The following is a 17,261-nucleotide window of genomic DNA, read 5'->3' as shown; positions in this document are numbered from 1 at the left end:
AGAAACATGATTGCGATGACAACTTTCAATCCAATTTATCCTAGTTCCTTTTTAATGGGCTGCTCTGACGTGAAATGAACTCCAAGGTTACATGAGCCAAGCGGCTGTGCCCTTCTCTTTACCTTATATACAGCATTGTTGCACATACTGACTCTCAACAACATTTGAATTCCGTCAAAAGTAATGTAGGCACGATCTGTCATGCTGTAACAGAATAGCAAACAATAAATACGAGACAATGCTAGACTTAACAAAAGGTTGAATGTAGGCCTGCAATTGCAGTGTCTTGTACAGCAATTAGAAACAATACAAAAACACACCCGTTTCCCAACAGCGTACACTCATAGTTATATATCCTATATGTTTTTAATATATAGTTACATATGCGCTTTCCAAAAGGTATCAATTAAGTGCAGTGTTCACTTTTGTCCTGGTTTCAGTAAAAATACACTGTAAATACCCACAAAACAAATGACCCTTATTTGAAGAACCAGTTATTGTAAATCAATTTTGACCCCAAAATATTCTTACAATGAAAAACGTTTCTTCTACTCTACTGTTTCTGAAGGACATTTGAGGAGGAACTGACCTTCACAATCTAGTATTGCCTGTGTTCTTTAAGATTCCTCTATATCCGAGCATCCAGGACCTATGCCTTTCTCATTGTTTCCTCCAGTCCTTTTTCTAGTCTGAGTAACCATTCCTAATTAAACTATTTTCTCCCTTTCAGAGCCACCCGCCTCAGTCTTAGCAGATTAATAAAAAACCTTCTGACTAAATGCATTCTGATTTCGATGTGTCCGTTTATCAGTAAATGAAATCTAGCAAATAACAAAAGAGCGATAACTAGAGTTTATGTAGTTTTTAATATTGTTGTGTGTATAATACTGACAAATGTCCATGTGCTGTGGATGAACAATACCTGGGTAGAATTCATTTCACTGTTCATTTTGATCATTCCTGCACATGGAATACTAATACTTGCCCTTCAGTTAACAAAACGTATTTCCTCTGAAATAATCTCCGGATGGTCAAGAAAAAGCTTTTAAGGCAGACTAAATGTCTAAAACCACTCTAAAGCTAGGATCGCCTCTTAGATATTTCATCGGAAGCAAACAGAGACGCTTTAGTTTTGCAAACCACATCATACATGCATGTGTTTGATCCGTTTTATTGGAAAATTCTCATAAACAAAACAATGGCACAGCAGTATACAAATCTGGAAACATGCATTGTAGGCAGCACTCTCTGTGTTTCTGTGTACCGCCTTTACACAGTAAAAACAGGCTGGTCTGCAGCCAAGTGGGTCACACGGCACACGATCAACCACCACGTATCAAGGAGGTTCCCAATTAAGAGCATCCTGCACGGTGAGCTGCTGTATGTGTTCTTCAGCATTAAAAGCAACACAAGCAGGTAGAAGCAATAACACAGGGAAGCCGATGTGTGAGATATAGTGCTTGCATAATTGTGATACAGTTATTTGGTTCGTTTCGCTTGATCTTGTACTAATTGAAGTTAGTGGTGCTCTCAGACAAAACTACCATAAATAATTGTTAACCACAATGAATTACACATAATAACATATTTGATCTGACTTAAAGTGGTAATATTAAGATTATGGATTTATAAATCAGAATAAAAGACTGAAACAATCTATAAGCAGAGATCAAAAAAGTACTTTTGGAGAAGTGAAGGGACAACTAACGCTAGAGAACATTTTCAATTATTTTGTAAATGTTTTAGCCACCCTATGGTTCATGCTAAGATTCTGTTGCTGTTAAGAATGATTCAAACCTTTCATATTGCTTGTGGGCCATGTTTTTTGGTGTGTGTGTGTGTGTGAGAGAGAGAGAGAGTGAGTGTGTATGTAGAGTCCAGACCGGTTCAGGCTTGTCTAATTTTGGAAGGGGTGTAGTTTTTATCCACTGACTCATCCTGTAGAAACATGTGCAGGCAGCGCTCATTTTGGGCCAATGGATGACCAGCCACTCTGGAAAAACCAGACCAAAAAATGCATGTTAGCCACCATAAAAATATTATGCAAGGACACACACTGTAAAGCAGGAGAGAGAGCGAGAGAGAGAGAGAGAGAGGAGGCGGAATCAACTTTGACCCCAATCAAGATACAACTCTTAGATATTATTAGGAGGCTGTGACATTCTGCAGCATTCCTCTTCAGATCATAAATCATCCAGTTTGAATTTCAGAGCAATAATATCGAAATTTAATTACGCATATCTTTAAAAACAGTAGAATGAGCCATCATGCTAATTAAACTCATTATTTTACCATTCAATCTATTCCAGTTTCCAGTGGAATAAAAAAAAGGACCCTCACACCTCTAAAATTACACGATGCTCACGATGTTACAAGTCAAGATGACGGAGGATCATTTTCAGATTTGGGACATGCTGTACAAATCCACTCACATGTAGTCTAGAAGTATGATGGGAATGCGTCCCCCTTCTCCAGGTGCTATTAGTAGTGAACAATGACATTTAATTCAGGAATTTTCGGTAAAAGAAAAAAAAAAAAAATCCCATCTTAATTACCTCCATATCCTTTCTTCAAACCTAATTTACAGCTGTTCATCTCGTATTAAAATTCAAACAGGTAGAGCCGGCGCATTTGCACATGAAACAAAGATAATGGCAAAGTCTGCAATCACAGCAAATAATTACAATCGAACTGTAACTTTTATTGTCTCAGTCGGCGGGGGAACGGCACCTCGGATCAAAAATAAGCAGGAGTGCACACAACATCTTGTAGGGAAAAAGGTATGCACGCCTGTAATTTCACTCGCAATTATCATAAATTACACATCAAAAATAAAACAAATGTAAAAAGTAAAGCTGGTGCACTTGCGGCCTCTCATCAGTTTCGATCATTCTGTAGGTAATTATGAGAGAAGGAAAAAAAGTGTGAGGGAAGACATCCGATGACACAAAGGCTGGCAAGTGTCTGTTTTTCTCTTTTACTGAAGTACCTTAACCTAAAAACTCAAAATTAACAGAAAGAGGAAAAACTATTGTAATTCGTTATCGTGATAACCGCTTCAGTCTTCTTTACAAAAACAGTTCAGAGGTGCTAAGGCTAAAATAGGTTAAGAGGAAGGACACGCAGTAGAGGACTATGTAAATTTTGTCATATCATACACTTCTGAATAAAATCTTTTTTAATAACTGACATTTCCAAAATGCATCCTGGGTACATACAGTATCCTCCAATAATATTGCCACTTTTGCTGCGTACCCTCTTTTTTTCTTTCAAATATTTAACCTCTACATTTACTCTATACTCTAAATATAACCTCTACATTTCAATAAATAACTGAATTTTTTTATTTATGTTTTTATTTTATTATTATTAGCACTAAACCATTTTGTTTTTCCAAATGTATGTGCCACGGGGAAAAAAAAAAAAAAAGTCTTTCATGGTTTACGCTTTAGTGTATATACAGTATAGTATATCTCATTAATAGATCTATAACTTAAATCTTTAATAGATCTAGATTTCTGTGACTGTTTTGAATGAAAAGTTGTTATGACTGGGAAAGAAATTGTTTTGTTCATATTTTGGCTTTTTAGGTTCTGAATATTAGTGGAAAACTAATTTAGCATTGAGAACTGAATGTTGGCCATAGGGGCGTTGCAATACAGTAATTTTCCTGTAACTTAAACAGTACAGCACGGCGCTAGCAACTCCAAAGTCATGAGTTTGACTTCCAAGAAATACATGAACTGATAAAATGTACACCTGGAATGTAGTGCAAATTGAGTTTGGATAAACGGATCTTCACAAAGAATACTTAATTTGGAAAAAATGCATGTTAATTGTTAAATTTGGAGTTAATTCTGTCCTTATTTGTGAAATTTGTAGCGATTTATAGGAATTGTTCTTTTCTGCTCAATTGGTTCAAGGTAAAATCAAAGATTAATGTTTCTGGTGAACAGAAATGCAAGGTATCTGGAGGAACTCACTTATTGAGGAACTGTTCTAGGCCTTGCCGCCGTTCTTCGATAAAAGAGTCATCAAATATACCATCATCCCCACGGAATGGGAGCTGCCTGATCAGAGCCTTTCCAGGAAGAGGAGGAACTACCACCTATTTGTAAAATACAAAAACTTCACTTACGTTACATACATCTCAATGCAATCACAGGTCTCTTACTATCACTTCATACATAATTTCCAATCCAATGATTGAAAAAGCATTACTCTTAAATGTTTCTAGTTGAAATGGATCCTTACAACAACAACAACAACAACAACAACAACATGGAAGGATGATAAAATGCCCCACTCTGAGCATTCATGCACCATGCTCCATCCAAAGCAACATCATTTCATTCAACTATCCTTCACCTTGCTTTCCCTCTCAAGCTCTCCTCTCAGCCACTCAAAGTCGCTGTACCTCCTCCGGACACGTGACTCCTTCAGCTTGAAGATAGGGAGGTTTGTCTGGGGAGAATGGAAATTAAACATCTGAAACATCATGTCTATCTCATATTAAGGCAGACCGTTTCAAAACAGATGCACATTTTTAAATAAAAGTAGTTTGAAAACCACGTTAAGACTGACGGTGTGGCTGAACAGCATCATTATTTCAATAAAACCAAGTTCAGTATTAGAGTAAAGCATTGAATAAATAGGTAGAGTCCACAAAAAGGCCCACCGAGACTCTAAAACAGGGTCACTGGAGAGGCAGATGTTTATGAAATAAAAGAACAGCCTGATGACAGTATTCAAGGAGAAGCTGAAGAGGCAAAAGGCAGCGTACGGGAATAAAATACAGATCAATACTCCTACACAGGCTGATTTGCTCGATGCAGACTCCAAACAGATGAATACACTGTGGAAGAGACAGTAAGTTAAACGAATAAATGAATGTATGCTTTGGGGACAAAGTCTCATGTGGGCCCTAATTGGACAGGAAGAGTTGAAATGCTCATCGATCCTCAGTTACCCCAAGACCTTTCCTTTTTCCATTGCTCATTCTCTCCCTCCATCTCTTCAGCTACTCCAAGTCAGGTTTTTAGCCTTGAGAGGGTCCCTTCAGAAAGTGTAGATCTTTCCTCACAATGAGAAATATTGATGAAATACCCACCACTTCAGCCCCCCCCCCCCCTCTATTTTTTAAGTCTTTATCCAACTCTGCTTGTTTCCCATCTCCATTAACCTGACTCATATCTATGTTTTTCATTTTATGCCTCAGTAAACCATATAATTTAACGTATTAAATTAATATATTAAATTGTTATCGAAGTGAAACTGTCCAATAATAAAGAAGTTAGCAACATAAAATAAGTATATTCAGCTGGTCATATGATCTCAAAATGACCACCCCAATAAAATGACCCAGTCCATGTAGAATAAAATAGTTGACATTAGCCATTGACTTCCATGATATTTTTTTTCCTTACTATGGAAGTCGGTCGCTACCAGAAACTGCATGTTCGGGTTCCCACATTTGTCAAAAAAATCAGAAGACAGAAATCCATACAGGTTTGGGAACAACATTATGGTGAGTAAATGACAACAATTTTCACTTTTGGGAGAGCTATCCCTTTAACTTTCTATTCATCAAAGAATCCTGAAAAAAGTATCAAGGTGACTTCCAAAAGTTTTTCCGACCCCAAACTTTTGAAGTGTAAATTTATAAATTCATCAAAAAATAAAACCCTCCGTCATCATTTATTCACCCCAATGAGGTTCCAAATCTCTGAATAAAAAAAAAAAAAAAAGTTATTTTTTTTTTATTCATAGAAATTTTTATAAAAAGACATAAGTTTGTATAACTTCCAATCTTTCATTCTTTGCAGTAACCTCCTCGTCCTCACACCACTGTATTTCTGTGATCTCCAGTACCATCTGTATTTTTGTAACTCTGATCTAGGCATTTCCTCAACCCACGCGGTCATATAAGACGGGGATTAACTCAATAGCTTTGAGAGCAGGGTAGCTGCAGTGCCGAGGAAGCGTTTAGCAGCAGCCTCGCTGAGGTGCTGACTAATACTTTGTGAATGGCTGAACCACTGGGTTTACGTTCCACTAAGTAAGAAGGTCAAAAGAAGTTAATCCCTATGTCAATTGATCGCAGTAACAGGTAATTTAATACACACACTCATGACAATAATGTCATGGTTTCAGGACTATTATGTGGTCCACGGTCACACCGGTGGAAGAGTTAGTTAGTTATTGAACAGGATTAGTTCTTAGGCCAAGGGTGAAAGACCATTTATCTTGAAAACTTCTTAAAACACACACACACACATAGAAATGATAAAGACCTACAAAAGGTGTCAACAGGTCAGGTTCTGTTTCTTATTTCACTCTACGTCTTCAGTCATGTGTTTACAAGGTGAAGCAGGGGACAAGATTGAAAAAAAAAAAAAATAATCCAAGCTGGTTAGTCATCTCTTCCCCTTATTTGCAAGGCAGAGGACATCAATGAAAACAGAAAATAAATGGTCAAGAGTAGAAAGCCTATGGATGATGACGATGAGGATCATGGATGATGATTATTATATTAAACTTTTCAGTGACACTTGGACAAAGGACAAGCTTGCCAATTCTGCCACCAGCCAAGGTGTGGCATTTCTGTGGCAGTAATAAAACAACAAAAATAATAATTGTATCTGAACAGGTTTTCTAAAAAAACGCTCTCTGTCTAGTCAAATCAATGTTACCATGTTGGGCCGCTCAAACAAAATGAAAAAAAAAAAAAATCACTTACTTAGAAAGCTGCCTCTGTACATTAAGATTAGGACAAAGTATTTTATTTATTTTTAATAAATAACAGTACCTTACGTAACACTTTTACATCGTTACAACATTTCTATTTTGAAATAATGCTGTTCTTTTGAACTTTCTATTCATCAAAGAATACTGAAAAAATGTATCATGGTTTCCATTATAAATTGTTTCATACATCTTAAGCAACACAACTGCTTTGATAATTAAAAAACCCCCCCAAAAAACCCACTGATAACAAGAAAGATTTCTTGAACCTAAAATCAGCATATCAGAACGGTTTTTGAAGGATCATGTGACACTGAAGACTGGAGTAATGGCTGCTTAAAAATTCAGCTTTGCCATCACAGGAATAAATTACATATTCAGATAGAAAATATCTACTTTAAATTGTAAAAATTTGAATAATAATTTAATTAATAATTTGACTTCTTTCAAAAAAAAAAAAACAACAACTACTGTCTCCAAACTTGAACTTGAAGTGCACAATTTAAATTAATGACAAATACTAAATATTTGACATTTTCTGAAGAAAAAGTGGTAGCTGGCCATTCAAAAGTCACCACCATGATGAAAGGTCTTGTGGTTAGTTGCTAGGCTGTTCTAACTCCTGTCCCTATTTCATTGCAAGTCATTGGGATTTGTTTGTCTGTTTTATCACTTGCTAGTCATAAATTACAAGTCTGACCAATAAGAAAAGTAACAGCACACAACAAGCTGCACGACTGAGGTATCAATCACGTACCTAGTGCAAACTCCACAGCCAAAGCTGAGATTTACGACTTTGGCTTAGGGTTTTGTTCAAATCCCTCACCTTAAGTATGAGCAATAGTAATAGTGATGCTTGCAAGCACCACTAATTACACTTCAACAAAAATGCTGTGACGGGAGCAGTGTTGTATTGATGTGTGTGCGCGTGTAAAGAGAAAAGGAGGGGTGCGTCACACTGTATACAGCTGCAGATGTAAACTCTGAAGAGTTTGACTGTCCTCCCCTCACTGCTAATGATCTCAATCAAACCTGAGACAAGCAAACAAAACAGCCCAACAAAGGGCCTGATTACCGTGGCAACCAAAGTTAACCACACAGACGGAAGCCCTTACACATCAAACACTCAATGAGCAGATGAAAACAGCCCAATTCATTAAGACAGCAGCCTTGCGCTGCGGCTAAGACGGGGCTTTTCAAGAGGTCCATCAATACCTGTGAGCGTACTGGTGAGAGGGGAACGCTATGACATGATTAAACCGGCAGGTAATGAGACTCTATGTTGCACGATCAAATGCTTAGAGACTCTCTGATGGTCAGCTATGCTCTCTTGGGTGGTTTTTATGTTAATTCCATAAGCACTGTGGGATATTTAATGATGTCTGTTTTTAATTATCTCTAGACGCCTACTAACAGGACCTGCTACAAACAAAGCTTCTTGACATGAAGTATAACACTGTGACACTGTGATAACCAAGAGTGATGTGATGTTAATCAGAGTTTTTGACATTTGCTGCTCCGAGAAAACAACATTTGGTGGATCGCTTGGTATCTATTTGGTTGCACTCAATAGCCCCGCCCTGAGTGAAACCTCAATGGTCCAAAATCTAGCGCCACATAGTAAACATCAAGCAGCATTTTCACATTCAGTGTGAATAGGCAAATAGCTTGTGGCTGGATCACAATGATAAATTTTACACACAGTGATCAAAGATACAATGATAAATTTTAAATGGACCACCGCTCAAACGTTGAGACAGTAAATTATTTTTTTTTTAGGAAATTAAATATTCTAAAAAGATGCATCAAATTGATCAAAAAAAGACAGTAAAAATGTCTAAAATGTTACAAAAGATTCACTGTAAAAATATATATGATATGATCAATAAGTCATTTCAACATGTCTTTCCATTACTTCAACTCAATCAAAACAGTTGAACCAATTTCAACTTAGTTTTTGAAGTTATAGGAGATTCAACTTGATTTTTAAAGTCATTTTAATAAAATTTTAATTTAAGGCAGCAACTGACTTCTAGTGTTTCTATTTCAAATGCTTTACTTTTGAACTTTCTATTCATCAAATAATCCTGAATGAAAATCTATCACAGTTTCCAAAAACTAATAAGCAGCACTGTTTTCAACATTGATAATAATAAAAAAGTTACTTGTGGAGCTTTAAAGTATCTCGAAGTCTATGACAGAACATGGCAAGATGGCTGTTTCAAATAAAATGATAACAAAATAAACAGGACTAAATTGTCATGAAACATGGCTCGGTTTGGATTTCAAATTGGACCAAAATTAGTTTATAAAATGTAGCATGTGTGCAAACTGTCCTTTCACTGATCAGAATTATGTCGATTAACCAGAGGAAAAGGCGATTTCTTTAGATAAGAAATTACACAGAGATTCTATCTTCAAGATTCAACAGGTAGCCTATATGCTCAATGTTATCAGCACATTCATCTCGTCCAAACAAACTAGGTTCAAAAACGCCCTAAAAATGTCAAAAACAAAAACAAAACGACCCAAAAAGAATGGAACAGAGTGACTGAGCGAGAAAAAGTCGGAGAGAGACAGAGAGTAATACAGACCAGGTCCATTTTATACACAACACCCAAAAATAGCCAATTGTGTGAAAGCTGCACTAAAAGCGCTCTTTCTTTTAGTCACTCTTCCGCACTGTTAAAAGCTTCCACATGGCTTATGCCGATATGAGGAGATGGCAGAATCCCGGTCTCTCTCCTCTTTTTCAGATGCATGTGTGTGCTGGGGACAATGGTGTATCCTCATTAGGAGGAGAGAGAGGGCAGTGAAAAAACAGCCGAGAGAGGTCACCTCACCCTGCGTAAGGGCTTTGCGCTGGCTATGCATTAGCTTTTAGCGAGTCGGATCAAGTCAAGTTTAAGAGCGAGCATTTCATCTCTCCGCCCTGCTCTCTCTTTTTCAAAATAAAAGTAGCAAAAATGGAAGCACAATGCCATCTCATCGCATCATAGCTCCAAAGAGAAGAGGACAGAGGGACAATGAGAGCACTCGCGCCCCACCATCATCCCCCTCCACGTTTTACACACAAGTCGCTCTCTCTCTCTCTCTCACACACACACACGCAAAACACACCCGCCCAACACCCTCACTCTGGCAAAAAGCTGCCCCCTGTCTTTGTTCCCATAGCATCAACTCCCACTTTTGATACTGTCATCTCAAGTAGGATATGGTAGCCTTGATACAATATGCTGCCCATTACCATTAAAATAGTTGTCGGGGAGGATGCTGTAGACTTTGGATTACACTTGACTGGGACTGACAACCAGGCAAGCAAGCCATTTTTAGTAATGGCAGAAAGGGAGAGCGAGAGAGAGGGCTTTTTGGAAATTGGAAAAGAGAATGAAAGGGGGATGAGGAGGAGGAGGAGGTGAAGAGGGAAGAAAGGGAGTGAAAGATGGGTAGGGAAAGAGAGCGTTGTATACAAAAACGCAGAAGGGGGGCTGAGGATTCTCCTGTCTGTACACAACATTGAATCCCAAAGTCCTCCGTCTGGTGGTTTTTGTGCAGAGTCAGTGGTCTCATGTCACTCAACTTTTGCACTGTAAATAAAGTGGCCACAAAACAGAGTTAATGCCATGGTGAGACCGTCACAATATGGATCTGATATTAAATTATATGAACTGAAGTCAACAAACAAAACTTCTATCATTATCTGAGAGTCCATGCCTATGTTCTGCTGTCATGTGAATATGAATTCAAGCGGTCTGTGACAAACCCAATAAAACGGACCTATTCTGAGACAAAGTCAATGCGTCACAGTTACAAAGTTGAATAATCCATAAAATGAAAGATTAGAGGTTGTTAACATTTAGTTTCTTAAGCTATTTTCCTTTTCTGATATAAAGCAACAGTTCTCCAACTGGACTGTCCTATCTCATGAGCAAAAAGTATGACCAATTGGAAAATCAGGCAGAAACCAAACTGATTCAGCTACGCTATCTTTCCAAAATTTGGGTTTGGTAAGATTTTCTCTTATGCTTACCATAGCTTCATTTATTAAGAAGCAATAAAAAAAGTAATATTGTGGAATATTATTACAATTTAAAATAACTGTTTTAATATATTTCGACGTGTCATTCAAAGTCGAATTTTCAGCAGCCATTACTCCAGTCTTCAGTTTCACATGTCCTTCAGAAATCATTCTAATATTCTGATTTGTTGCTCAAAAACATTTCCTATTATCATTAATGTTAAAAAATTCAGCTGTGCTGCTTAATATATTTGTGGAAAAATTTCAGGATTCTTTAATGAACAGAATGTTCAAAATAACCACTTAAAAAAAAGAAAAGAAAAGAAAAGAAAACTTTACTGTCTTTACGGTGATGTAAAATGCATGCCTCAATTATATCATGTTTTTACAATTCATTTGTGTGAAAACTTGATAGAATTTTTTTTTTTTTTCCCAGCATTGGGGCTAATTTCATGGAGTTTATTCATTGTAAACAGATCTATCACATTTAATAAATTATGCATTAAATTTATCAAACGTGACAGTAACAGAAGCATACCTGCTTTGAGTTAATGAATTAAAGTGCCCCATTATGAATTTTTGAAAATGACCTTTCATGCAGTGTGTAACACAGCTCTAAGTGAATGAAAACATCCTGCCAAGTTTTAAATCTTAAAGTGCACCGTGTATAAAATTATTGTCTCTCAAAAGAAAGAGTCGACTCTGAATCATTGAAACCAGTCATTTTTAAAACGAATCCCAAACCATTTCATGTGGACGTCAACATGAAACATTAGCATATTGCCCGCCCACTTGTTGCACGTGCAGACCTGGGAAACTTGATTTAGAGCCCTGCACGGGCCTAAAACCTAGAACCCGAGGGGCTTGCAGACGTCTAACTTGATTTTTGCGTTGGTCTGAATGAAAATTCATTCTTTGCCACTAGGTGGTGCTTTTGGGGCAAATAGCTGTTTCCCCGGTAACGGCTGTATACAAAGCAGCACTGCCCTCACAAACGCTGCCTTAAATGAAATCAACCAATCGAGCCAATCACCGCAAATTAGCGTCACGCAAAGGAGGGGTTTGGAAAAATGAATCGTTGAGCAAATCGTTTGGGAGTCGTTGAGCAAATAAGGTAAAAATAAAATGCATATTATAAGAAAAAAAAAGTGTTTTTTGACCTTGCATGCATGTCAACCTGTCGTTGGGGACTCCCAAAACCAAAATATGAACCGTTCATAACCCATAATAGGGGCACTTTAAACTTTGCTAAAGGGACAATTGTCCCAAAAAATGTAAGTTGTCATCACTTACTCACCTTAATATCGTTCCAATCCCGTTTGACTTACTTTCTTTAGTAAAACACAAAAGAACAGATTCTGAAGAATTTTACTGTTCGCACTTTCCAATACACCTACAATGAATGGGAACGGAGGCTTTCAGGCATCAAAGAGGATGCAAAAGCACAATGAAAGTATCATAAAAGTGGTGCATGCAACTCTTGTGGTACATTTTTATGTCTTATGAAGTCACATGATAGCTTGATAAGAACAGACTAAATTTAGGTTAGCTGCTGCAACTGGAGAGTCAGTCAGTTCACAAACAAATCATTCAGTTTTGGTTTTGTGAACTGAATTGATTGATTGATGACAAAGATTGTCCTCACACTTCAAGATATGTCCATAAATCGGACACTGTTCACATGAACAACACATAAAAATTTTTTTCCATTCTGTCAGTTTGATAATCGGTTTGAAATGGCATGAGTATAAATAAATTCTACCTTTGAGTTACAGGTGAACAAAAGACAACCGAACTTTAAGAATCCATCACTAGAGATATGCCCGTCCCGAGATGAGACCAGAGGAGCAGGTGACGGGGGATGGGCATGTTTTGTGCCATTCCAGTGGGGGGTGGGTTTGGCAGGGGGTTAAGACGAGGTCTGCACCCCCATAGTCATTCACACGTTCCACTTTAAAAGAAGGGATTAAGAAGCTTCTCGTTCCCTCTCCAAGACACACACACACACACACACACAAATATGGCTTGGCTTCTTTCTCTCACTTACCATGCCAGGATCATCTATGGGATGTGGGATATGACGATGGAAAGGATAATGGTTGGCCACGGAGCGAAAGAGAGAAAGCGTGCGTGGATGGTGCGGAAGAGCGTCAAAGAAAGATGCTGCCCTTGGCATGCAAAAGCATGTAATCAACATAGGCAGTGTTACTATGACAAATACAAACAGAATCTCTTTATCTCCTCTCATTGTTGCGATTGGGCTACTTCAGAAGCAAATCAAAAGTTGACAGCTCCGCTCTTTCTCTCTGTCTTGAGGGCTAGAGCGAGAGAGCGATAGCGTGAGAGGGATGTGTGGGGTGTTCCCTTATGCAAAGCAGGGTCACCGCCGACTCAGAGACACACAATAATACTGATTACACGCATATGCTAATTATTATACGCTAATCAAGTACAGTAGCTTTAGATTTGGGCTAATGGCAGGCGGTGGCTCGCTCTGTAGGTAGGAGAAAGCTAAAAATACTATTGGAAAGCTGGGAAGACAGTGGCCTATTAGCAGACACAACAACACCTGTCACAACTCATCAGCTGTGGAAAATGACTGCTTAGGACAGTAAGGGGTTTTGACAATGTCTTATCTGCGCCTCCGCCTCCTTAGGCGAGCACTTTAAATTTAAAAGTATTGAATTTCAAAGGAGAATTTGGGCTATTTAGGGAAGAAAAGGGAATCAGATGGGAAGAGTTTCAACAACAAAACCGGAGTCTGATTAACATTGCGTCTTTCATCAAAACTTTCTGAAGGAAAGGGGACTGTATTGTTACAAATGTGTCAAGAAGAAAAGAATAGAATAGAATAGAAGAACAAAGAACAGAGGTGAAATTTATTTCCATTAGTTTCAGGTAATGTTGCAATGTTAAGCTGCAGGGACGGCGAGTACCTTGCTCAAGTGCACAATAGTCAGTGCAATCTTTTGTTTACCAACCTAAACCACTAAGATGACTTCTAACTAGGCCATGTATGTTTTCCTGCTAAAGAGATGTTCACACTGATTTGTAGCAACAAAGATATTTCTGGAGATTTTTGCAATTTGAGCAACATCGACCATTTGCGATAAGTTCAAAGATGAGCTTAACTTTCATGCAAATAAGCAGTAATACAATGTGGCGACTACCAATGGAGGTACAGAGAGGGGTGGCACGGTACACAGATGTCACGGTTCGGTACGTACCTCGGTTCGGGGGTCACGGTTCGACACGATTTCGGTACAACAGGGGGAAAAAACCATCTACTATGCTCAGTTTCTTTTCATTTATTTTGAACAGACAGTAGTGCAAATTACAATTTTTTTCCATCTAGATGTGAAAATACTAAATATTATTACATGTTATGTCTATAAAATCCGTTTTGTTTTCATTGTGAGTGTACACAAATAAAAGCAGACCTTTATACAGTGATTATTAATAACACAATAAGTGTTTAAAGTTGATTCTGCTGGTATAAGGAAACAGCGCGCGCGCACAAACACACACACAAAAAAAAAAAAAAAACACATCAGTTCCAGCATTGCTAACTTGACAGCACTGTTGGTACTTTATCAAAATAAAATACAGTGAGCCAAACATCAGCGCGCGCCTCTGTGTCACCGTTGGAACGCGACTGAAGTACAAAGCCTATAATTTACATAATAAATAATAGTTTAGCGTTCGCAACTACACTTTACATCGCAATTATGGAAATATTATGGAATATTTGGATTTGTGCCGAATGAGAGAGGTAGGATACACAAGCTCAAAGCCCCATTTCGCAAACAGTTGAGTACGCAAGCCTTTAAAGTATACTCCCTTGTCAGTCTATGTGAGAGACGCGTTCAGAATCAGCACATGGTCACTGTCTCGGGGCTTTGTTTTCAAGTGCGCATCTCACGGCATTCGCTGTTCTTCTGCTGGCGGTTATCAAACAGCGTTGCATTACTGCGGGCGCCCCCTTCTGGATTGGGGGTGAGTTGTCTGTATTCGTCGTAAGACCTCATGCACCGAACCGAGACGCCCGTACCGTGACGGTTCGGTACGAATACATGTACCGTGCCACCCCTAGTTGGATACATCATTAGAACATGAATGCCTCTTAGAAAACAACAGTGCGTATGGACAGATATGAGTCTCAATCAAATACTGCTGACAACAGAGCTGTAATTTATTTATTTTTTTGCTTAGTTCTAGAAATCTTCTAAAGCTATAGGGAAGAATTACACAACTTACACCAACCGATCATACAAAAGTGATTACCATGTCCACTGCTTTTCAGGGGCAAATACTGTATGTCCATAAAACAAAATAATGACGTGAGTCAGCTTGCTTTTGATTTGGCCTACCTGTTGATTTTGGTCTAAATGATTTGTTTCTCACGCATTTCAAGTAATTTAAAAAAGAAAATACAAGTAATGCAAAACAAAGCAAATTATATATAGTGTTGAAACACTTAATATAACACTAGAAGTTTGTAAGTAGTCTGCTATACTGTTTATAGTGTTCTCGTTGAATGACATTATATGCTATATGTATTTGATCTTAATTATTAGCCATATTAATATCAGCAACTGCACTGAATTGCATCATTGCTCAGTTTTGGCATCTGAATAAAAAGGAGGCATTTTTCCCTTTGAGTATGAGCTCCGTCTTCTCTTTTATTATACTACAATGATCTACCATCATACTAATAAACTCTTCCATTTCAATATACATATATATTTTTTGGATTATTATTTAATATGTCAGGCTTTACGAGGTTAATAAAGTTAACTTTGGTCACATGTATCTTATATAGTCTTTGCATTCATTTCACTGAGGGGTAAATGAACATTCATCATTTGCAAGTTTAGCTGTCCTTGGATAGATAATCCTAATTACATGTACCATAACTTCCCATTTTTCCATGGGAATTTGGGAGGTTTGCATGCTATTTGGCCTGTCAGTCATTTTATCAGGTGTAAGGTCAATTCCATGCATAACAGCGCGCAAACACACACATGCAAAGCAGATGGCATCCATGTGGGACTCACTGTTCAAAACTTCCTCTAACATTCAGAATAATTTGGCCAACAAATCATGAGGGTACGCATTTTGTCAGCACAAATATGGGCAAGTTGACTCGTCATGTCTAAGGAATGACGTGTAAGCGTGGGAAATTCACTGATGCAATAATAATCTACACAGTGAATTCGGAAGAATTTGATTACAAGACAACTTACTGAAACATGCGTCAAATCAATTCTGCTTAACTTGGGTACATATGAGGACAAGAACAAAGAAAATAAATAAAAATTAAATAAATAAAGCATTTTAACTAGCAAACTGAAAGGTCTCACTTGATTAAGAAGATGTGCACAGTACTTTAGCGTTAACCAGGTTCATCATTATCATTATAAGCACCATTATCTTGGGCTTACACAAAGGGGTGTGGTCACACAGACTAAATGCTTGAGATCTAAATGGAAATGGCTAGAAACTCTTGTCTCAAAACTCTGTCATGCCAAGTGTACACACCAACTAAACTGTGTACTTGACTGCACAACATACTTAGTTGATCATTACACAGTCAGGCTTAATAAAATATTTAGGTCAATGCCAAAAGGAAAAATTAAAGGGTTAGTTCACCAAAAACTGAATAATCTGTCATCATCCACATTTTGTTCCAAACCTGTATTCATTCTTATTAGACAACACAAAAGAACAGGGATGTTATGCAGAATGTTAACAACTGCCAGCTTCAGTTACACCTTTCAATGAATCTGATTTCCATACAATGAAAGTCAACTATTAGGCACAAATGAGAGCTTCAGTTACATCTCCTTTTGTGTTCCACTGAAAAAAAGAAAGTTATATGGCTTTGATAAACATGAGGGTGCGCTCAATGCAAAATCAAAACAAAGCTGAACAGTTACACTGTCATGGAAATATTTTATCAAGCCATCAAGTTTTACAAAGTTATACCTGGACGCATTATTAGCTAACGTGAGCTTGGATACACTATGAGCTACACCGTTAGCACTCGTTTTAATCGCATTAAAGGTGTATTTCAAGCTTCAGTAAGAACAAATCAGTGTGTCCAAGCGTGTGATGTCTGATCAGGGCCAGCATTGGCTGCTCACCTTCAGTCTGATCTCATATGTCGTGAACCTGTTCCGACCGACGCCAACCGTCTCGGGGTTGGAAACATCAATCTCTAGAAAGTTATTCGGTGGCCCATACGCATCGCTCAGGTTTTGTGGTTTAGTATACAGCCTTCTAGTATCTGCTATGGCCTCAGCCATGGCTTTCCGTTACAGGTTTGAGCAAACAAGCAGCTATCGATTGCACTTCCGATCAGCTGAGGAACAGCTGACATGTGACATACCGACGCGGTCACGTGGTAATATCCTTGGGTTTTGATTGGATTAAAGCTGTCATAGCGAGTACAGTGTACTTCTTAGTGTACATATGTCGTCGAAAATGTTATAGGTTA

General features: G+C 38.0%; 1 protein-coding gene across 1 annotated transcript; it reads right to left on the bottom strand.

The window, feature by feature from the left end:
* Positions 1 to 1,125: 1,125 nt before the first annotated feature.
* Positions 1,126 to 17,149, bottom strand: snx3 (sorting nexin 3). The gene is made up of 4 exons (XM_058756335.1): positions 16,909 to 17,149; positions 4,369 to 4,464; positions 3,984 to 4,108; positions 1,126 to 1,993 (listed from the first exon to the last, which is right to left on the bottom strand). Exons 1-4 carry the CDS (start codon positions 17,068 to 17,070, stop codon positions 1,888 to 1,890), a joined length of 489 nt encoding a protein of 162 aa, XP_058612318.1. The 5' UTR covers positions 17,071 to 17,149; the 3' UTR covers positions 1,126 to 1,887.
* Between the last annotated feature and the right edge of the window lie 112 nt (positions 17,150 to 17,261).

This window comes from Onychostoma macrolepis, chromosome 20, assembly GCF_012432095.1.
Source record: "Onychostoma macrolepis isolate SWU-2019 chromosome 20, ASM1243209v1, whole genome shotgun sequence".
Lineage (NCBI taxonomy): Eukaryota > Metazoa > Chordata > Actinopteri > Cypriniformes > Cyprinidae > Onychostoma > Onychostoma macrolepis.
The sequence above is the reverse complement of the archived record's forward strand: the minus strand, read 5'-3'. Positions and strand labels throughout refer to the sequence as shown.